Here is a 24,812-nt window from a genome sequence, read left to right on the forward strand (position 1 = left end):
ACACAGGCATCCCTCCAATGCAAAAAATGAAGGTGGAAATGTATTTTGCGTTTTTAGGTTTTTTGGTGTCGCTTTGTAGCACATACACCTCTGCAGCAGGAGTCCAACTAACCCCTTGCATCAAGTAAAATTCCAGTTTTCGTGTTCATTTATGCCTGAATGTCACACTACAGAGGCACTTAGGCAAATTCATCTCTGTTGTGACGGGGCAAAAATTGTCCATGGTAATGTCATCGTGAAGAAACACCACAGAAATGAGCACTTTGCACCAAAGATGGCAACAGCATTTTAAAAACAAGGACCTTGAGGATAATCATTTCAACCTCGGAACAAGGAGATAGAGAAGAGCTGTTGGTCCTTACCAGGCGTGATTTCTATCGTGGTGTCTTGCCTCTGTGGAGGAAAAAGGACCTTGGGAGGCTGAGCGGTCTGCAGAGCTGTGAGAGAGAGAGAAAGGGAGAGAGAGAGATACAGGGGCAAGGTTGATTATAAGAGTGTAACAACGTTTTAATCTAATACATTTTGGATTGGTGGACATATATCATGACATCATGGGCTTATCATTTTAACATAAAGTCTTAAATCTCCCAAAAAAAAAATACAAAGGAAAAAGTGGAAATCCACTTTATTTCTCAAATCCCATTCACACACAAACATGTTTTTGGCAGGCTTGAATAGAACAAATGGAAAGGTTGTCTTGATTCTTGACTAGCAAAGTTAGAACACTGGGTTTACTGTAGCAATTTGCCATGTGTCAAGAACAAGGTCTTTTTTCAGTCCAAACAAAACAAATTAAGCCAACAACTTTAATGTACCAACATTTCTGTCAACCCAATAAAAGCACACGGACCAAATGCTGTAGTAGACAGAGCTCAGAGAGTTGGAGAGTGGCATATAATAAGGTTAGTCTAAGATTTACGTTGCAATGTGGCTAGCCACATGGTACACTACTTTAAAAAGAAATACCCTGGGAGAGCGTCTGCCTTTGCTCCACCAACTGATCACTGGCCTGCTCCACAAAGCCAAATAAAAAGGGTCTGGAGCGCGGTGACACTCACACCCACGAAACGCCGCCTCAGCTCAGCGCCCAGCTTCTCACACATCCATGATTTCTTTTTGTCTCTTTGCTGACTCACGGTCTTTCAACTCTGACGGCCGGCAGTCACTCTCTGCTTCCATTTGATGCACGTCTCGATTTCACCTCACCGGGTTACAACCACCAACCCTCTCTGCTGTCCGACACCTTCTCCCCTCAACACCTCCGAGTTTCTAATAATCCTCTGATGTGTTTCTGCAATGCCATACTTCTCTGAAGGCTGTGTTACAGCGCGTGCAATGGTGTTCTGTGCCTCGGATTGAGAAGTTGATATCTGGTGTCTACCAATTCCTAAGGATCATCTAACAATCACATTCAATACTGGTGGCTTAACAAGATGACTGGTACCTACGTTTCATTGTCTGCAGGTTTAATTGGAATATAAAATTGGCTTTGGCGGAAAAGAGCACAGAAAAATAACTATCCACACTTTACTCATGCAAGCATTCTTGGTCTAGCTATGGCTATGTTAGAGCTTTGGTCAACAACTTTGGTCCAGTTTGAAATATGTGAACATCTACATAGGTAAGAGATACATACACATGTATTGATCCTTTCGGAATATCATCTTGCACCATACAGCTCATCAGATAGACAACAGGCAACAATACACAAAACCAACTATCTCTACATTATAAAATAGTAAAGTGCAGTGTCCTTAGCCCAAGTAGTCTAGCTTCTGCCTGATGGCAGCATCTCATACGCCTGGAATAGGGGATGTAGCCCGTTTTTCCCCTATATTCCAGGCGTATGGACACATGCAACCCGTTCTCACTCCCAACTCGTAAAATGACGCTGTATGATGATGCAGTATTAAAAGCGACAACAGTAGTGAGTAGTATGAAAGGTAAGGACATAAACTGGGATGAGTCAAACAGAGGACTTTCCCCAGGAGGCCCGGGGGGGTTGTGTCTCATTCTTGTCCAACTTGTAACCCCACCCACGATCTTTTCCTAAACCTAACTGTCCCATTCTTGTGTCGCATGTCAGTCAAACGACCCGTAGTGTCAAAAGATGATGCCAAAAGTCCCGACCAAATCACTTGTTAATAGGATGCCAGAAGGCTTGACACTGAAGGAGACTTTTTGTGTCAGTAATAAAAGGCACCTGACCAAGGGTTGCTTTTTGACGCGCTGGCTGTCAGAATGTGCTGTCCCCAGAAGATGAATACTAATGACCTCAGTGGTCCTCTAACTTTTCCTCTAGCACCACCATTACATTGACATTTTTAGTTTTCAAATGTCCTGACCAGGGCCTGAACTTTTTTGTCCACCTGCCACAGCGCCACTTTTTTTGCCTTATAAAGTTAAAAAAAAGGAATTGCTGTGTGTCTATGAGCCTACTCGTGGACACTGTGCCGTCACCGTGTGTGATTGTGTATATTTGTGTGTGTGTAAGAATGTCAGTCGCAGGGGGATCGAAGCAGCAGTCCCCCTGCTTTCGCTGTACGTTTTTTGGGGGAGATGTTCAAGTCACACATGTCTTGTCTTCATATCAGAAACAAGGAAATTAATTTGACCCGTTCTCACTCCGGATTGGTCAGTGGCTGCACGTGGGACTGCTCGGATTGTCGTGAGTAATGAAAATGCGATAGTGGCCCCGGCTTTCAATCAATGTCTTCCAGTGATGCGGACCCCTGATTGGTCCGGGCCAGTAAGCAACCGCGTCTCACCCTGCTCACCGATAGTCAAGTGTCTGAATCACTCAATTCTCATTGGCTACCAGCAAACGTGGCAGTTAGATTGACAGTGTTACCCGCCAATTGCTAAATTCACCTGCATTTGGAAGGTGGGCCGGTGTTAATTTCATGCCCTTGTCTTGACAACTCTTGGATGGTTTGCCAAGCAATGCAGTCACAGTTCATGTTCCCCTTAGGATGGATTTAGATTTTTTATCTAGCTCCATAAATTGGTCAAAATCTTAATTTGTCAGATACTCGCCTGAGGTCCGCTGCAGGCTGTGCACACCTAGTCTTTAGTTTCCCATGTTGGTCAAAATGCTCTTTCTGTAACTTTTTCAAAGTGAACGTTCCCATTAACATTCCTTGGAGATGCCATTTTTCTTTTCTTTTCCACCTTGTACCCCAATAACCCAGTCAATACCTCAATCATTCCCTCCCTCTCTCTGTATCTCTGATAAGACTGATAGTTTCATTTGCATTCTGAAGGGGCCGCTGCACCCTTTTGAGATTAATGAGACAACCCTTCACCTAGACCTACAGTACTCCCCCCCCACAGCTTTCCTCTATCCCCGCCATATCCCTTACCTTTCTTCTTTACTTTGTCACTATTGCCCTTACCATTCTCATGTAAGGTAGGCCTTAAGTTGTTGCAGCCTGTCAGAGCAAGAGTTAACATTCATATTACTAGTAAAAAGAATACAGTAGATGTGGAAATTGGTCTTTTACTTTTCAATCAGTCCAAGCCTATTGTGTTGGAAAATTGGGTTTCAGGATTTGTTTGCATGGCAGAAGACACTTTTTTAGGCTTTAGGTTGTAATTAATTTTGTTGGGTCTCGACTTGGGCTCCTTGATTATGGAAAAATTGAACTGTGAAACTTCCCTTAATAATTCTCCCGTTTGAACTTTTTGAATTCCCCTCAAAATAAATATTACCAAAATATCTCCAAATGACGGCTCAGTGAGTTTAGCCTTTGGTAGGGGGAAAGGGTGCATGTGAGACAAAACATTACTAAAAATGAATGTTTTTCTGGATTATATTGCGTTTGTGATCATAGAGGGAATAAATCTTGAAATCACGATCACAATTTGATTAATTGCACAGCCTTAGTATTTTGACTGCCTGATATTTTGGGGACATGTCGTGAACTTGGCTGTGTCAAAATGAGACGGAGGCACAGTAGGAGCTACGTCAGGGGTGATTAAGTAGTGGTGCAGTGCGTCTCTCCTACATTCGTCAGTGCCTTTATCAAGTGGCACGCCTAACAGATCCTACTGAAAAGTCTGCACTGCTGTTTTGTGTGGTTAGGTCTTTTGATATACAGAAGGTCTCTCCAGGAGAAAAGAAAAGTTCTACTAATACCATTATCACTGTAAAAAGCATTATTGTGTACCATCTGGACCTAACTGGACACTTTTTCCAGCTGTCTTAAAGGTACAGACATTCTGAAATCTCAACACAAGATGCAACAACAGTAGGGCTGTCAGTCTTCTTCTATAAGACCATTCTATATTAATTTGTTCTTTTGCAGCGTGCTAATAATATGTACTACACTACTCAAAATATGCATTGTCAATGCCACGAAATGTTAAAACTATTTCCCATCCTTGTTCTGACTTCCATTCCCCCGTTACATGGTACATAACGTTAGCTCACATTGCCTTGTGTTTCTCACTCCCGTAACTCAATGTTCATCAGACGTGACATGAGAAGAGGAAGATTACTTAACGTTAGCCAACATATTTGCACACAAAAAAAAAAAAAATTGTTTTGATTTTTTTTACTATTCAAATTATATTTGACTTTTGGAATTTATTCCAACAACTCTAACCAACACCATGTGCCATTAACTCCCACAAGCCAGCTCTTTCTAAAAGAGATGGGACATGGTGGGTCTATGGTAACCTCAATCTGAATATCAAAAGGTGCGCTGAATAGATGATAATGATGGGGCTGTTGTTTACTTTTAGCACACTGATTCTCACACGCACACACACACACACACACACACACACACACACACACACACACACACACACACACACACACACACACACACGCACGCTTAATTCTTGCTTGTCTTGAAAATGACAGCATGCTGTTGATATGGCAATGTGTGTGTGTGTCTGCATGCATGTTAAAGGCTGATTTTAACCAAACAGTCCCGTAGAAGTAATGATTCACAGAAAAGTGAATACTTCAGCTCCCTTTATTAGGGCTGCATGGTTCTACCGTATCTGAGGGTGTGTGAAGATACGTCTTGGTCTGAGACAAGAAGTTTGAATGTGACGAGACAATGATTAGACAACGCAGCTTCGGTGTGGGCCGTCGCAAATGATTGTTGTGCGTCTCTCCGATGTTCGATGTGGAATGTGGAAAAGGACAAATGCCACAAAAGAAGGATACCTTTTAAAAAAGTAGGGAGGATCTGCTGATTTTTCGGCGTTACTGTACAACTGGCACAATTAGCAAATTAATGTAAAACTATCACAAAACAAAATGTATAATGTGAAGGAGGTGGCTCATAGTGACAAACTATTTTAGAATTATTTTTAGCATCTTTCACTCCTACAGCTCTCTTAGCATTGTTTAAATGTTTTGAGCTAAAAAGCTGTGATAAACTCACTGTCGCCTACATGCCAGGCACTAAACCACAGACAGACAAAGTTGGTGACTATCTGGTGAACTTACTGGAGAGTTCAGCAGCTAAAGAGCCAGATATTTCCCTTCATGAGTTGCTATACCTACTATAGCAGGAGCTACCACGGATACAGTTTTGAGTACTTGGCCAGGTGATTACATGTCTGCGGACAGATTTTGTAACCTCAAATGCGTCGCAATCATATAATATGAAAACATGAAACCTTACAGGTGTGAAGTTGAGATCAAAATAAAGGTTGACTTGGAAAATGGATGTCCCAACAATGGTTCCAAGAGCATGGGGATGGCAACTAGCCCCTGCAATTTGGTGTCCCAGCTGGTGTGTGATCCCATCAAAGTTCTTTTTTTCTTTTAATTTTTGGAAATAAAGTTGCACAATTGTGCTTAATGCCTCTACCACAACAACACATTTCCATCCCAAGTCCAAATATTGCAAAAAGTAACCACTATGACTCTCTGAATTATTGCAACACAAACTAGATTGTTCCTGGGACAGTAAATAGTGCCCTGGTAGTACTGGGTAGGTACTACCATTGTGTACCATTAAGGCTCCGTCTTAACTGCAGCTGTTGGGTTTGAGTCCAACCTTGGGCCCTTTGCTGGATTTCTTCCCCTCTGTCTACTGTTTCCTCTCATTTTTTGTCTTAATTAAAGCATAACGTACCTTAAAAAATACAGTATCTTTAAAAAAAAATCAAAGACTCAACAACTTTTTTTGAGGGTGGAGACCAAAAACTATGGTCCTGTAACCAATAGTGGAACCCAACTCTCTAAGTCAAAATGCAAGGGTCCTGGGTGGTGCAAAATGTAAAAAAAAAAAAAAAACATGAATTGCTGGAAGACATCAGAAGTCGCACTCGCATCCAGTGTAGTAACATTTTGACGTTCAGGTTTAGCCACCCTCCATGTGTCAGTGCTTAGGACAACTCACAGGACCTTATGTGATCTATATACTAATTATGACCAGACAAATGAATTACCAACACCACATTACTGTTCAAAGACTCAGTAACTTGAGTTGTCTCAGTGTAGGGCTGTGCTATTATTTCAGTTTCCGGTTTCAGATGATTTAACCTTTTCCAGTTAGGTAACGCGGTGCAGTCCAGCACTTTAGGTCAGAAGATCACAGGATAATCACTAGACAGGCCTTACAGAGAATAGTCCAAGTTTGTTTTAGTTCTCCTTTCCTACTGCAATGTAACAGGGAATATAAATCTGGCAATTTATTAAACTTAAAGGTGTGCACGTGCGTGAATGAGTGTGTGTGTGTGCGCGTGGGCCATGTGATATGAGCTCATATAAAAGTCATTTGAGTGACTTTTCTGTGATTTAAGAACACGTTGACGCTATCTGAATCATCCTGATGTGATAATTTTAGCTCACCAGGTGCTCCAACTAGATTAAAACAAACACTGTCTTATTGCACACTTTATCTCCTCAGATGGAATGATCACAGCTTGCATGTCAAACCAAATGTGACCTTTTTTTAACATTTTTAAATGGCATGACTGTAAGATTCACAGCATGGGGAACAGAACACAAGAAGACATTTGTTAACATTTTCAAATAATATCCACAATGATATAACTTAGGCAGTATGACGCTGTTAATCATTGTTGAATGTTTTGTACTGCAAATGGAATGACCTTAGCATTTGAAGGATCAGTCCAGTGAAATTATCACACTTTGTCTCGTCTGACCTTTGACACATTAGACTTTTTATTTGGGCACAGTGGGAGAGTTTTTAAATCTCATTTGAGAAACAATTTTGCAGAGTAGTATAAACTCATAAAGGCTGTCATAGGCACTCACAAGAGAAAAAGGGCTCTGTATTAAACCTGTCAGAACCGATTAGTATGCTGGAGAATGAAAAACTGTGCGATGGGGAATGACACGCAGCAAAGGGCCCCAGGTCGGACTAAAACCCGGGCTCCTGCTAAGATCTACATGGGGTGCATGCTCTTACTTGGTGAGCTAGAGGTCGCCCCCTACATTTTGTATTTTGTGGGTGCATTGTTAAAAAGAAACATTGCACCATAGCACTACTAGTGGTCAAAATCTCAAGAGGGGACATTTAAAGGTTTTGCTGCTACAGCCTACCCAGTCTGGTAAGTGCTAGCTAACTCTAGGTAGCTAGGTAAACTCTGCCTTGTAACAGTACTTTTGAAACATGTTTAAAAAACATATGATATAAAACATTGAATAGGCCTATTGTATGTTCAATGAGTACAATCTTATTTCAAGTAACTACAGAAGTCAAAAATTGTGCAGAAGTAAAAAAACGCGTTCTCATAAACAGGGCTCGTATAATGTCGTACGAAAACCTCACACGATTTAGCTGAGAAAAGGTTACTGTGAGCCGGCTGCGGTTCACCACGAGGTTCCGGCTCTGGTCGTTTTATAGTCTGTGACAATAAAGAACAGCTGGGTTATTGCTAAGGCCAAATGGTCAAATTTTAATGATACTTTTAAAAAATATTTACAATAACTTACAACAATTTCACCAATCAAAGGCTGTTAAACGGTAAAAATGAGATTGCAGAATAGTTCTTTACAACAATATTATATGCACCATGAGCTCACACGTTGCATTTGAACGCACCATTAAGTCCCGTTGGGGTTGTTTCTCCGCTAGTGGCCCTGGGGTCTCACAGCTAGGCTTCTCTACGTCTTTGACTGCAGACTGTTGTGTTGGATCCTTTCTAGTGAAATTCAGCTACATATCAGACTGTTTAGCTTTTTAACCTTTTAACAGCATTTTAACTGTGTTTAAGCCAGCTACTAGCTAACGCTAGGCTAACGTTACCTGCTGCCAAGTGTAATGTTAACAAGTGTCACGTGCGGCGATGCTTCTGTTGCCTGTAACGTGTTTCAGGGCACCAAAGTGCAGCGCAGGCATTTACTTGACAGTGAAACGAGGCACCAAAATCTGCATTGTCATCCGGTCTTTTAGGAGGCAAAAATTTGCTTAAAAGCCCTGTGTTTTATGATCCAACACCCGTCTCCCCCAACCTCCTCCCTATGTTAATCCAGAGCTCTCTTATATAGCCACATACAGCAACAAATGTGTGGAATATATACAAATTACAGTACTTTACTTTAAGTAGCATGAGAGCAGCCTGAATAAACCGTGCAATTTAGTAAAACAAACAACATAAGGGAGTACACAATTAGAAAGTAGCCAAGGAAAAGAAATCCATTGAGGTACAAGAACCTCACAAATTGAAGTGCGCAGACATTTTCAGCTTGGACTAAACAACCCTGCCAGCCTTGTTATCTTTAAAACAAGTGAAAAAAATTGTATATTTGGGGCTGTTCAGTGTGCATAATCAGATATATTATATTCCGTACATCAAATTGATTCGACCTTTCGGGGAAACATGAAATGTCTGGCAGAGAAGCGGGAGACATTCATAGACACATTTAGTTCTCATCCATTTAGACTTGTATGCCATGCCCTATTCACAGTGAGACTCATTTTTTCCCCTTTCAGAATACATTCTAATTTTCTTTGGGTGTAAATCAGTCCCTCTGAGATTTGAACCCTGAGGGAAATTAAAATCATTTCACTGGTTTGGTGCAAAGCAAATATCCAGATGCTTTGTGTTAGCAATGTCCCATTAATGAATACGGAGTGAAGCTCTGATGTTAAACAGATAAATAACCGAGTGATTGTATCAACCAGCTAAAGAAATAATTTGGTTACTGTGCTTGCTAGCCTTGTCTTTCATTTCTGTCTGAATCCTTTATCTTTTCAATACTTCTATCTCTCTTATTATAGCTCCCTTTTTCCAACATTGAACATTTTTTTTGTAACCTGACCCGCCAGATAGATCGTTACACAGAACCATCTAAGAAGTCGTCAAACTGTTTGGGAAAGGCAGGGCACTTAAAAAAAAATATATATACATATACCTGGCAGGTGATTGGATGAACCATCTGTCCATCATGTTTTCTATTATTTATAGCGGATAGGGTATTTCATACGTCACACATCCATGGTCTCACACACACCTAAACTACATCCGCAGCTGCCAGTACTCAGACGCCAATTGGTTTGGCAAGCTGGTAATTCAGACAGAAACGCATACCTTGAAGCCTAGTCTGGATCCAAGATGTTCCGCCTGATGTGCCTATATTTCCGGACGGATATCTGTTACCTACTGTACTGCTTACTTTGTGTAGTACTTGTAAACTCCGGTGGATTTCTGAGGACTATGGTTGCCTGGTCCTCAGATCTCCGCAGGGTAAATCCAGACAGCTAGCTAGACTTTCTGTCCAATCAGAGTTTATGTTGCACGACTAAAACAAGTTATGAACGTACCCGTGTCCCACCGAAACAAGTTCCATCCCATGGCTATTTTTCAGCGGCACCGTGGCTCCCATTCGGTGCTTAGCACCGCCCAAGATGATTGTGATTGGTATAAAGAAATGCCAATAAACCAGAGCATGTTTTTCTCCCATCTAGGAATGCTCTGTGGACTAGCCAGACCCTCCTACCCAGGGCTATGGAAGAATGACTGGTGATGCCAGACTACTTGAAGTCTAACAATGTGGATGTGATATTCTCCTGATAGAGCGTGAATCCAGCTGTTTACCAAGGTTATTTATTTTGTTGTTTTATAAATCTGGAGGACCTTGAATGCAGCTGAGCAGAGTAAAGGCCATTACAATACGTAAAAAGGTTCCAAGACATGGTGCTCTTTGGATGCTGTTATAGAGACCTTAGTGGTCCCCTAATACTGTATCTGAAGTCTCTTTTAGTGGTCCCCTAATACTGTATCTGAAGTCTCTTTTATATAGACCTTAGATGTCCCCTAATACTGTGTCTGAAGTCTCTTTTATATTGAACGTAGTATGTGCCATTTCTGAGTCTAAAGATTTTGAGGAGTTGGGGGGGGGGGGGGCAAGGTGGTGACTTATGACCTCATAAGGGGCAAGATTCCAGTTTGGTCCATCTGAGCTTTTGTTTTCTCAAAGGTGGAGCAGGATACACAGGGGTGGGCTTACACCTATCACCATTTCTAGCCACTGGGGGTGGGCATAGGCAGGCTGGGGAACTCATATTAATGTTAAAACAGACAGACATTTTCATGCCATGGGACCTTTAAAAATGCTATGCCACTTTAAGATCTTAAAAGTAAAAATGTCTACCCATCACTACTGCTATTTTCATGGTGTGTTTATAACAATGTGTTTTTCAGTGTTGGTGCATCTACCTGTTCTTCAGTGTGAAATTGGTTGTGTGTGTATTTGTGTTGAATGTTTGTATCATTTGTGCCCTCTAAAGTGATGGGAAGTTAACGTGTCATTAAAAACCCTTTAAGAGGTGTTTACGTGTGTGTGCTTGTGTTGCATGTGCTGTGAGGTGTGGAACAAATGCAAGCCACACATGAGTGAATGATGAATGTTCCCACACATATGCAAGTGTGTGTTTGTGTGTGTGTGTGTGTGTGTGTGTGTGTGTGTGTGTGTGTGCGCATACTGTAGATGTAAGTGTGCAGTTCCACGTATCTATATGGATGTTTTTATCTGTGCCCTTGTGTCTGTGTGTGTATGTATGTATGTATGTATGTATGTATGTATGTATGTATGTATGTATGTATGTATGTATGTGTATACATGTTTGTCATGTACGGGTATTTATCAGTATGCTATACTGTGATTTCTATTTGAGTAGTGAGTCAGCTGAAGTGAGCTGTCTCCGTTTATTGACAGGCAGACGTCATGTGTATGAGCAGATCATTTGCTCTTGTGATGCACTTTGAACAGTTGACATAAGTGCAAACCAGACAAAGTTTTTGGGGCATTGCCTGGAGCATAATAAATAATATGTATATATTTACGATGTACACTCACTGTATTCCGTCCCATTCCGACACAGCACAGTAAAGATTACCATAGAATGTCAATGTGCGGAAAGATACGCCTCATTGGTTTATCTCCCTCTGGGGACAGGGCTTACACACATTCTAGAGTTTGATTGACACACTTCGGGTGAATTCTTTGAGAGAAATCTGGATAAAACAGTCAACAGACATAGTGTCCCGTGAGGGCTCACAGCATTCCTGACGGCGGGGAGATTTCCCTTCACATTCATGTCAGACAAAGTGCCTCGGTAAATGTGTATTCCCTCAAGAAGTCAAAATATTTGCAAAAAGTTACTCAAGATATTCTGAGACCTTAAAGGTCCCATGGCATGAACGTTTCACTTTATGATGATAGGTATAAAGCGACCCCTGGGTATCCTGCTCTGCCTTTTAGAAAATGAAAGCTCAGATGGGCTGATCTGGAATCTTGCTCCTTATGAGGTCATAAAGGGCAAGGTTACCTCCCCTTTCTGTGCTTTGCCCACCAAGAGAATTTGACCCACCCATGAGGGGTACCACACCCCCAGCCTCCACCTTGCCTCCCCTCTCCTCCTCAAAAGCTACAGACTAAGGGAAACTGGCTAAGGAAACTGGTAAAAGTAAGCACTGCCAATAATGTTATTTAGTTATATTTAAGAACTCCAGCCTAAAACTCAAATAATTATTTGATGTCACATATCATTCTTGTCAGCCTGCTGTCCAAGATCGGTATTTTTCAGGAAATGAACAACGATATGATTTGAGGAAAACATTTTATCTAACTATTTACCTTAGAAGAAGTTGGACAAAATCACCTCATCACTGTTTATTTTCAACACTTCAATCAAGATGGAGGCGGAGTGGAGTTATGAGGTTCCACTGACAGTTTGAGGACCTTATGGAGTTACGAGATTTAGTTACCAGCTCTTTTGAATACTTTTCGTTGGTAAAATATTTGCAAAAAACACAGACAGACGTTAAGGGTGACCAATAGCATTGATTTAAATAAAAATAAGAAAAACAATATATGGAGGTAAGAGGTATTTGGCTGACAGCGACAATATGTTGCTCGAGAGTCAGGGTCGGCAACCTTTTGCTTAGCGTGTAGCTTGTAACTAGTTACTGTTGCTCTGGTGACAACAACTTACCACAACTATGGGTCATTCTGATACCCGTTATATGATTCATTAAATAGGTTATAGGTTAGTATGATGTACTCATTTAAATGCTATCACAAAGCAGACACCTACATCCTTGGATGTAATTCAAAGAACGCAGGAAATGTGAAGGGTCATTTATTCTCGATTGCAAAAAAATTAAAAATATAAATGCCTCTTGGAAGCAGGAAGCTGAATCATAGCAGAGATGATGCAAGTCCAGCTTTATGGTAATGTAATTATGATGATCTGGTGCTGTGTGGAATATACATTGGCCTATTTCTAAGCAACAACAACTCTTTTTGGAGAGAGCCAGAGCCCCGAGGCTGGCACACAGTGTAAAGCTGTAAAGTATGTGTAAGTGTGTGTGTGTGTGTGTGTGTGTGTGTGAAATCACTGGGCTTTAACGTGAGCCGGTTGCAAGTGCTAGGTAGGGGAGACATTAAACCAAAATACACCTCTCTCTTCTCACACACACACACACACACACACACACACACACACACACACTCATTGTAGATCATTATCACCAATGCCATCTGCTCGGGAGCAACGCCACACTGGAGGGACACCCTGATGGAGGAAACAAGCGCTCTCCCTTAAGTCGTGCACATCGAGCTGAATGATTGACGACATGAATTAAAAATGAAGGGCTCTGCAGGGAGGGGAGGTTTGCAGAGGAAAAAGAACAACACTTGATGAGATCGGATGGGACAGCTACCAGGTGAACAAGTTCAACTGGCTCAAGCGCACAGCCTAGCACTTCAAAATGTTTCGAGAGACTGTAACATCACTCATATATATGATATCATGTTACAAGGACTTGTACACAGACTGTCACCTGGGCATGTATTGGGCTGAGGTATTTTAGCAGAAAACAAATAAATAAATAAATACAGTACATACTGTATGCCGACAGACTGTTCCGCACCACCAGACGGGCTCAACAGACTTCTAAACTCTTGAACTCATCACTTGTCACTTTGCATTATAACGACAATTTACCTTTATGTACTTCACTTACTGTGTTACAAACGGTTTACACCTGTGTGTAAATAATAATTACTTTTCATTATGCATATGTCCAGTGGTGGTAGAAGTATTCAGAGCCCTTTACTTAAGTAAAAGTATTAATACCGGAATGTAAAAATACTCTGTTACAAGTAAAAGTCCTGCATTGAAAATTATAGTTAAGTTATAGTTAAATAGTTAAAAAAGTATCAGGAGAATTTACTAAAAGTATTAAAAGTAAAAGTACTCAATGCTGAAGAATCTTCACATTTTAGAAAGTGGAAACAATCAAAACAGTTCTGTCAATCGAAGTGTTTAATTGGCTAATCACATCAGTTATGTGCATGTGTATATACACACACTCACATATGTACACACACATATGTACGTATATATATATATATATATATATATATATATATATATATATATATATATATATATATATATATATATATATATATATACACACACACACACACACACACATATATATTTAATTTATTTAATTACAATAAAACTACATGTGTTTTCTTAATTTTCAAAGTAACGTAATGGGATAAAAAGTTCAATATTTCTCCCTGAAATGTAGTAGAGTAGAAACAGAAAGTGGTATGAAAAGAAAAGACTACTAAGTACAAGTACCTAAAATTTGTACTTAAGTACATTGCGTGAGTACATGCTCTTTGTTACATTCCAACACTGCATACATATTTACTACAGTCCTGTTACATTCAATTTGTTGGTTTGCTGTCTACACAAATCTATGTTTATATTTTAGCCCTATATTCTTAAAATGCAATATTTCATGTCTTCAAATCTTGCTTTTACTGAGCTTTGTTAAAGGTTGCCTGAAGCTAAAAATACCCAGCTGCATCAGCGCCCTGGCGTGTTATATGTTGTGCGTCAAGTGACCCTTCACTAGGCAGTGTGACGCTGCCGTGCATCATCAATCTTTACACTATTATTACTTCTTTTACAACTACTTCCACCTTTGAATTTGCTTAAAATAATGTGTAGACATGCACTACCTACAATGGATTTCTCACTTTCCTGCAATTTTGGCTCATCAGGGGCATTTCTTGTTTGCCATTGTCTTCATGTTAATGGCCTTCGTGGATCGTTTAGCTCGGGATATTTCTCGACCTCAACAACTAGTCTCCATTTTTAACCACACACGAGACACAATGTCAGCGAGAGGTAAGGAGAGGAAGTCAAGCTGCGACGGGAGAAGGGAAGAGGAGCTCCTACGGGAGAAAATACGAAAGTGGCATAAAGTCTTGCAGGACGGGTCACATCCATGTGCGCCAATGTGCAAACTGTGTCTCTAGTAGACTCCTGTCCTTGGTGTATGCAAGACAACGACTTACTGATTATGTTAAATGACAAATCTAAACCTTCCAGGAAATTGTTAAATGGGAATACTTTAAGTTGCAGAAAAACTGTAGGGAATTCAGATGCAACTTGTCTTTTCATTAAAACACGAATATAATAAAAGGAACACTGTCAACAATGCAATGGTTCTGCGATGGTTATATAAAATCTGATTTTGTCAGAAAGGAAAGCACTTAAAGCAAAAAATTGCAATCCAGGCCTGCTGATGAGTCTCAATAGAAGGTAAAATGCTCTTCAGACGATTACAATGAAAATCCATTTGGCTGTGACCCCAGAGATGTCTCTCCATGTCACCAGCTGAAATATCCCCACAGGCAGATGTAAAATGACAATGGTAAACTGCGAGAGCAGAATGAAGAAATGACATGGTTGAAAAAAGAGGAAATCAAGGCAATATAAATAGCTAAGAAGTAGATGCGATACAGTGTCGACCAACTCTATCCTGAAGAGGCACAGCTGGCAGCGCTACCGCTCCGTCTTGAAGCCACCACCACCTCAGCATGTGCGTGTGTGAGAGTGCATAGTTAGTGATTCTAATTAGTTAATTTAAATCAGTTAAGGGACCCTTACCTAACTGCCGCTAGTCCCACCGACAGTATGGATGGGAACACACACTATATCCAGTGTTGGGGCTGGGGGCAGCTCAACCACCCATGGAGATTTAGCTAATTATCTTTTTGTGCGATGTGCAGGCTACGGATCACTTTGTCTCCCTCTCTTTCACAAAGACTCATGTTGAGCAGGTGGAAGAACTGTCAAGACATTAAAAGTGTCAAGAAATCTTTTCAACTGTTAGACACTTCAAGAATTGCTGCCATCAAACAGACACATGCAATTAACTCAGTCGAGAAAGCCCATCATCCTAAGACAAAAAAACAGTAGTGAATGCAAGGCATTAGTGATAGCCGTGTAAACTTCTTTGTTTTGCTATTACCACCATATTTCTTTTAATAATTAGAAAATGTGTGTCCTGTGAAACAGACCTTTTTTTAATAGAGAGTAGTTGATGAGGTTGTAAACTTGAAGCCGTTTCCCCTTGGTTCGGTTTGGTTTCACACCTGGACCAGTGCACATTTCTTGCATCTCCATGGTCAAACAAGCTCATTTCATTTAAATAATCCAATTTCACTAGCGGCGTTACTAAATCTTCCCTGGTCACCGAGACTTTTCTCCACTATGCTGGGTTTCTAACTTTAGCGAAGGCTGGATTGACCTCGGAGATGCGATTGCGGACGCCTAGCTTGACCACAGTCTATTTCTGTGAGAGAAACACTGCGAGCTGCTGCAGTTTGCTGCCCTGCTGCATCACAGATTGCTGAACACACCTGACTACAGGAGACATTAGCTTAGGCTTGCCGAGTATGTATAGTTGGTATAGTTCGAGGTTGCATCACGTTCTCACCACACACAAATCGCTCCGGAGTTGGATTGAAAGCGTTCCGAGACCACCTCTTTCAAGAAGGTCTTGGTACGCAGGAATGGTCAAGGTCAAGTTGTCATGTGGAAGTGCCTTGAATCTGCATCTGATTTCCAGCAAGCGGCGAATCCTCCCAAGGAGTCTATGGGAAAATGATCTGACAACTAACTCTGCACCTGAATGCTTTCTCCATGGGCTGTCTGCTCCCAGTTTTCAAACCAGACCAACATGGCAGCTCGTTTTGAAACACTGTCTTACTTTATGAAAATAGTTTACTGAACGGTCAGTTGAAAATATTTGTGGGGGTTTCGAGGGGCGGTGACGCGTGCTGAACGCCCCTGATTTGTAGCCTGAGCCATAAGGAATGGGCAGCGTCCCCCGAAACCTATCGCAACGCAACCAGACGTCATTGCATGGCTGCTTCCATGGACATGGGGCGACTGTGGCTCGGTAGAGCGGTTGCCTGCCAATCAGAAGGTTGGTGGTTTTTGGGCAAGACACTGAACCCTGAGTTACCCCCAATGCGTCGCATCATATTCACTTTGTCATCACGTTGTAGGGCAGACTCGGCATCAGTGTGTGAATGTGTGTGAATGGTGAATGGTTCCTGGACTATGTAAAAGCGCTTTCAGTAGTCGTTAAGAGTAGAAGAGCGCTATATGTAGTACATGAATCTGAAGCGTGGATATGATGCTTTCTGAGCACTGTGTTTGTTTGTTATCCACCCCCCAAACCTACCTCCTTGCATGGAGGTACTAACTTTTAATTTGAAAGAAGTTTTACGCTCCGTAACGCAATGTCCATGACGTCGCGTTATGTCCTAATTTTAGTAGTTTTACTCATCCCTGATGTTTTTCCCTAACCTGAGTATTTTTGTCGCCTAGTTTTAATTTAAGAAAGTCTAAGAACGCTCACATGACTACGGTAACATGATGAAACCGCCACCTTGCGGCAGAACAGTGTATCCAACGATCAAATGTGCTGTTCTGGAAATAGCCCTCTAATGTTTAGGTATAAGGATGTGTTGTTTTTGGCACTTCGGGTTAACATTGACCTAGAGTAGGGCGACCTCTAGCTCACCCAGTAGTAGTGTTCACCCCATGTAGGCTCAGTCCTGGAGTGGCCTGGGTTCAAATCCAACCCGCGGCCCTTTGCTGTGTGTCATCCCCTTTCATGTCTAGCCACTATAATGAAGGGAAAAGCCCCCCAAAAATATCAGACATTGACCTAGAGTGTACAACTCTAGGTCCTCGTCCCACTTTTTAAAAAGGTGAGGTGCTTATATGACATTGAGCAAGAAGTATGGTTCGTGTGTGTGTGTGACTGCGTCTGTTGAGAGGTGATAAGACCTTTAATAATGAGCTTGTTCTTTCTGCCATCAGTCAACGCACTGCCAATGTCTGAGCCATATTCAATCATTAATATATTTTTCATTTATACACAGACATTTACAGGGACAGAAAGAGAGAGAGTAAATGAACTTTGAAAATGATTGAGCAGGATCCAGATAGTGACAAAGTCTATACCTCAAACACACACACACACACTTTCTGTCTGAAGTGAGGTCATACGCAGTCATCGAACTGTACATGTCATCCTCATGTGAACACACACCTTCATCATCTGTCTGGGACTTTTCCAAATCAAGTATCACCTCAACTACCGCGGAGGAGAGCTTGTCATTTGATGAGGTATAGGAAACATCTTTCTCTCTCTCCCACGCATTTCATTCAATTTGTATCTTTGTGGAAAGAAACTGGATGCACGGTATAAATGCTCACTCCTGGTGAAATGTTGAGGCAATCTGTAGCTTAAACAAACTGACCTTATTTCAAGAACCTCTTGGTTCCTCGGTTTAACTGCTGTAATTTCTACCAACTACCATGATTGTATCCACTTGTATACAAGTCCATTTATTCAGGTGTAATCGTGTCTTTGCCAACTTTGTCTCCAACAAGAACAAACACACACACACACACACACACACACACACCTAATGAGGATAAAGGTGGCTGCCAAAAAACAAAGTAAGCATATCACCCACACAGACACGCACACACACTTTCTGATCAATGCATTCTGTCCCCTTGGCCAGGTATCAACTTTGCTGTGAAGCATGGTGGGTAATTATTTGAACCTTTAGGTTTAAATGTGAAAACATGTTTTCCGACATCCATTCCATTTAATACTCTTGCTGGTCAATGTTTTATTAATCTGTCATCATGCAATATGTTTAAAACAGAAAAAATAACACACACACACACGCACCTACACCCCCATTCATCCCACACCCACATACACACAGAAATACAGGGGACACATTGAGATTACCATACATATTCATCATGAACATTAACGATAGGGATAAAGATGTATTGGAAAGCAGGATTGTGGTCATAAATAACCAATAAAAAATAAAAACAAAGTCTATTTCAGAGATGCAGACATACTTAAATAAAATACATGTATATAAAATGGACATGTAGGCATGCAACAGTTAAGTCAATTCATTAAAAAAAAGATGTAGATCGGTATTTCATCAAGTTTTTCTCTGTTAACATACTTTAAAGTACTTTAAAGGCTGTCTAAGGATGTGTGTTACAAGTTCAGAATGAGTTTTAGGCGTGATACCGTAATGTATGAGCAGAGAGCTGGTGGGCTGGCAAGGCTCCCAAATGTCTGCACCCACCACTCCCTGGGTGATTTTCTGAAGAGCTGCTGTTGATATCTGGGCATGTTTCATTAAATGGTGTTTATTTGAGTGTGTGTTAGTGTGTGTACAGATTTAAATCATCACTGCAGTACCAACAATCAGGCTTCAGGTATTATGGACCATCTGCTGAAAACAGACAAGATAAATATAAACAAATGGCCCAAAACAGATCGATACGGGTTCAAGTCACCATGTTGAAGAGGTCAAAGGTCATGGCTTAAATGTTTGGGTGACATTTTGAAGGCCCCGTGAAGTGAATGAAGTGCATTTTCCCAGTGTTTCTTTAATCCTGTTTCCCTATGTCAATTGTTCATTTATCTGTTGTTGTATGCCAAATAAATATTGAAAAAAGCCCCACAATATTCACAATTCAACAATTAATTGATCTTTTCCTGTGAAAAAGTCTCAATGTTGATGACTCATCCTGCACCCAAGAGATGTTTTTAATTTTTTGTCAAATGAAAACGTTTCATCAAGTTTTTATGTCCTTCCCCCATGAATATAAATTAAATGTTCATTGCAGGTATGGCTAGCTACCTTTCTCTGTCAGAAATCGTGGTTTCTTCTTCTGTTCTTCAACTGTTAGAAGGGAGCTATGAATTATGTCAATACTACAGATTCATTAGCTAGCTAGCTAAAAACAGCCGCAACAATGGTTGTGACAGCGTTGACATACACAGACAGACTCACAGGGTAAAAAAAACAATACCAGTCACACTCTGTCGAGAGCGGTGGCAATGTAGTTCTAATCAATTAGGGCGAAACATGGCCGATTTAACTGCCTATGTGCTATTGCAGGACATGCATGCTACATGCTACATGCAGATGAACCAAGCAAGGTGCTTTTGGCGTTGGTCATTTATGCAAAAAGTCTTCTTTAGAGTCCCATTTAGACGTGCTTGGTCGTGACTCTTGGCGTCACTTTTTGATGCTCTCGGGACACTCGGGTAGCCCTTTGGTGGCATATTTAGACGCGCTTTGAGACTCTTGATGTCACTTTTGACGCTCTGGGTCAGGATGTATGTTTAACCTACATGCGGTACAAGAACGGCACAGTTAGGTTTAGGAAAAGATCGTGGGTGGGGTTACAAAACGTACGTTTCTGTGACACACGGGACAAGAACGGGACACGAACCCCGGTCTCCTGAGTGAAAATCCTGTGTTTGCCCCATCCAGCCCCCCCATCAACCTCTCTACACGGATTGTTGGCTTTCATACTGCTCGCTACATTCGTCGCTCTTTATACTCCGTCACCTAACAGCGCCGTGGTCAAGCTGCTGCTTTGTGCTATAAGGTGCGTTCCATACAGACACTAAAGGGCGAGTTTTGCATCGGTATCTGACGCTGAGAGAGCCAAGCGTCAGGATTTTTTGATTTGAGAGTGAGAACGGGTTGGGTTAAGCAGGTGAGTTGGCATAATGGAGGTAAGTGCTGTATCTGCATGTACTGATCCTACAGCAACAACAACAGGGGACGGAGGTTTGTTTTGAAATCATTGCCAAATGTCCTCAGTACTGCGCTAAACTCTAGGCAGGCTCACATATACATATATCACAAATATCTCATTTAGCGCTCAAGTATTCCGTTTCATTATGAAATATGTCACGGTACAGAAGCCCCAATTCCCATTTTACTGGAACAACTACAGTTAATGAGCAGTAAAACATACAGTGGCACCAATCTTCCATCCCGAAGACAGTTCTGTCCATTTAATCTCTCAATGTGGGTTGTGTAATTCAAAATGGCTAATGTCAGCAGTTAGTAGCTCTGAGCTATCTGAGGGAAAGTTGTTGTTCTAGCTTCACTGCAAGGTTTCTGGCGAGCTGGGATGCAATGTTCTTTATTTTCACTTTGGGCCTACCTGCACAGGCTCGGGAAGGAGCAGTTTGTTGTACTTCACTGTCAATGTTCAATAAAACTGAATCTGTGTAGAACGAATTGAAGACACTTGTCAGATGCTTCATGCTGCTCTGGGTTGTATGGCTTTAGGTAGGTGTGTGTGTGTGTGTGTGGAGGAAAAAACACTAGCATCACACACCAATACAGAAAATACTAACTTTTGAACAACTTGAGTGACTTCTCACTAGTACTCAATAGTTTTGTTAAAGAAAATAATATAGATTTGATACTGTACCAATTTTGAAGTCAGGTAAACAAAAAGGAATAAAAATCAGCAGTTTGCTTCAATATAGTATTTTGTCTAATAATTTATGGAATTACTGGGAAAAAAAGAATAAGAATAAAGAATAGTGTGACTGATCCTGTCTCTCTCCTGCATCATGCAGCAAGTTGTCTTCATGACATTAAATGTCTCATCTCTAAAAACAAATAAATTGCGTGTTTCCATTACTTTCTGAAAACCAGTAAGAATGCAGTTTTACTACAGTACAGATCTAGTGTTTTTACCTTTTTTATAGCTGTGTATGTAACCTCAGACATCTGACGTAGACATGTTGGTATCTTTGCATTTTCACGTGTTTCTCTCAAATGATTAATAACTGTTTCATTCTTATTTGGTGTTATGCAAAAAAAAAAGGCTTTCTGAGCTTTCTCTATGTAAGTACCATATATGTTCACTGTCTAGTATAAAACAAAACACCTGCTTAAACTTTTAGCTAAAATTGCAATCAGCAGTGTTTGGCACCAGACTGAGAGCCATTCTGTTTTCAATGTGAGGGTGTACAGTTGTGACAGCTGTGTGTTAGCATTTGAACAAAGTGCTGTAGATCCACAGTGTTGTGCAGGTTGTGGTTAAGCCATGGCATAATTGTGTGGAGTTGTGACAACTGTGTTCAAGCAATGAAAAAGGAACCACAGTTTGGTCCACATGAAGTGCTGCTGTGCAGACTGGAGTTGCACATGTGACTCCAGTTGTGCCCACTGTCGTCTAGCAGCTCAGCGGCCACCTATTTGCAGCAGAGCTATCACTTTATGATGGTTTTTCTGTGGGTTTCGCTGTCTCTGTCAGCTTTTAACAACAGTAATGTGCTCTGAATCACAGCGGTAACAATGATTCAGTGAGTGAGTTCCGTTTAAATATTCCTTTGTACGGGCAATAAACAACACCCCTACTTACTGCAGTACATAAAAGTAGCACTTCAAAAAACAGAATGAAAACCTTGTCAGAGAACATCCATCCATGCGGCAATTATTTTTTTCTGTAAAATCGGTTTGACAAAAAAAGACAAATGAGTATTGTGTAAACATAGTTAATATGAAACACGGTAAGAGGGATCCTGTATGTCTGAAACAAACATTTGCTTATATTCAATAAACAAAAGACATAAGTAGCTCATACAATGATGGCGGAACAGACAATGAAAATAGGCTCCGTCTTTAATGATATAATATATAAATTGCTATTTTACTCCTGGCAGCGTAGACTTGTAGGAATCCATGTGTCTGGTGTTGACGAGAAGTGGCAGGCTAATTTGCTTTTGAATTATTTTCAAGAAGCACAAACAGACCTCTGTGCCTGAGCAGAGAAGGCTCCAGCTTTAGGGGAGCTAAGCTGTCAAATAGTGTGTGTAGGTATAATCTACCAAGTATCCTGGTCTGCACTGTGTGGACGTGGGTGTATCTGCATATCTAAAAGCGTGTGCATGTGTGCGTGTGTGTAGATAAAGTAAGCTGTGCAATGTCACTCGTCAGATTAAACTGTCTCTATATTATGTCATCTCCTGTCATTGTGCAAGTATGTGCACACCAATGCGTGTCGTGACAGCCAGTATCAGACTGCAAAAAATGTAATATCAGTGGATTCTTTTTTTCAGAATGCCTTATAATAGAAGACAACCATAATTGATCATTTCATGACATATAATACTTTCATTGACAACATTAATTAGTATAGTTATAAGAAACTAGTTGAGGGTGGTACGTTCAAATGCAGAAAGACATTTCCAAAATGGAACATTAGGGAGAAATCTACATTCTGCCTATTATCCTGGACTGTTTAATTCCCACTGATGAATCAGTTACCCAAACATCAAGTACTCTAATCTGTGAAGTCAGTGATCAATACTTTGTTCTGCTGATAATGAACTGACAGTGGGAATCTCGTTCATCCTTCCATGTGCGTCTTTAATTAGATGACGAGGCATTTGGCTACTTTAAGAGAGTCCTACTTAATCTACGATGATGTCAGGGCAATGAAGTCATCATTTCAACATCCCAGCAACATCTCCAACCTCCCAGCCCGATCTTTTCACAGTGGATCAGATCTGAACTCAGCCACACCTCCGCCGTGGGCTGTGTCACACTGCTGCTCCAAAGATCCAGGATGAGGACCCTGGAGATGATCATGATGCCTGAGAGACCCGCTGGTACTTAGGAAGAGGAGCGAGACTGAGTGTTCAGGCTTTGTGTCGGCTACCCTCAAGGCTGCTGCAGCTCAGAGGCCAGCAGGCCTAAATTACGACAAGTCTTTGTATAACAAGTTTAATGTCGCTTTACTCAGACTACATACTCAACATGTTACCAGTTTAGTTATTCAATGGTTTACTTTAGCACATTTCATTAGTTTGTATAATGGAGATCTGTAAAATATTGGTTTTATGCCGGTTGCCTAGATTTTCAGAAGACGAGCCCCAGACATCCCACCTGGTGTTTCATAATCAGCGCTGCAGCAGACGTCACGGACGCAGCTCACCCGATCACGCAGCAGAATTGATCCTTGCAAACTGTGTTGATGATAGATATAAACTGGGTTCTTTTGCCCATATAATAACGGAAATAATAAAAAAAATGTCACTTTGGGATTTGGAAACGCATATTTGAATGCTATCGATGTATAACTCGGGCTAAAACATAAACTAAAAACAGCTATTTCTTCTGAAAATTAGATGAATCAGATCCCGGGAAAAGACGACCCATTTCCCAGGATCTGATTCATCAAATTTTCAGATTTTTTTGAAACCCTAGTTCTTGATGTTTATACCTTTGGGAACCATTGTATAATATGACTATTTTAAGGGCTTTCAGTCCCTCTGGCAGGTGGGAGCAGGTTTACATTAGAGCTCAGATTGGGCCTTTAACAGAAAGTCATGGTTTTGTGCTTTTAGAGCTTGCGGCCGGCTTTGGATCGCCAGCTTGTAATATGTCAAATACTACCTGCAGTACTGATCCTACTATTTCCTGTTGGCCGGATGCTGATGATTGGGAGCTAAACCCTCAGAGAGGAACCCTCCTGTGTCAACATTTTATACCCGTGCTATTCTGTAAGTACTTTTATTGCTGAACATTTCATTCAACCAGAGTTTGGTGACATTTGGACTGCACTGTTCACTGCCCACATAAAGATGACACAGAGTTGGATGTAAATTGGCAAAGTATGCCATCAAAGTGATAAAAGATACAAATTGTGTAATGTCCTGAAATTATAATATATTCTAATCTATGTCCCAAATGTCATCCAACTCTGTTCAGATGTAATATTTAGAAAAAAAATAAACATACCAAAGACCGGGCTGGATTTATGTCTCCAATTTAAAACATACTGTTTTTATGAGCCTGCTAAAAATGTCCAAAAGATGATTCAATTCAATAATGTAACCATGTGTAGTGGCCGACCAATAGATCAATATGTAAGTTAGATACGGGTGTTTTATTAAAAAAATTAGATTGACCTCCATCAGAATATACTCTCATAGAATGCACTTTTATTGATTGCATATTGTGAAACTACAGCAGTTTTCAATTGGAAGACCTTAGCTTAGATTGGATAACAAGTAGCACTAAAAGGTCAGATTAGAATTACAGTTTTTCTCTGTCACTGGAGAGTTTTAATTGTCTGGTTATTGTTTTCCAATATAACTCTTGGCAAGCAAACAAA

General features: G+C 40.8%; 1 protein-coding gene across 5 annotated transcripts in view; it reads right to left on the reverse strand.

Annotated features, from left to right (window-relative positions):
• Positions 1-24,812, reverse strand: part of il1rapl2 (interleukin 1 receptor accessory protein-like 2) — a 464,615-nt gene that overhangs the window by 73,994 nt on the left and 365,809 nt on the right. For all 5 annotated transcript variants that reach the window (XM_034882944.1, XM_034882941.1, XM_034882942.1 and 2 more), the window contains one exon: positions 363-437. In XM_034882944.1, the coding sequence (XP_034738835.1) occupies positions 363-437 (75 nt within the window). The remainder of the gene's footprint in view (positions 1-362; positions 438-24,812) is intronic.

The sequence above is a fragment of the Etheostoma cragini genome, chromosome 10 (assembly GCF_013103735.1).
Source record: "Etheostoma cragini isolate CJK2018 chromosome 10, CSU_Ecrag_1.0, whole genome shotgun sequence".
NCBI classification, from domain to species: Eukaryota; Metazoa; Chordata; class Actinopteri; order Perciformes; family Percidae; genus Etheostoma; species Etheostoma cragini.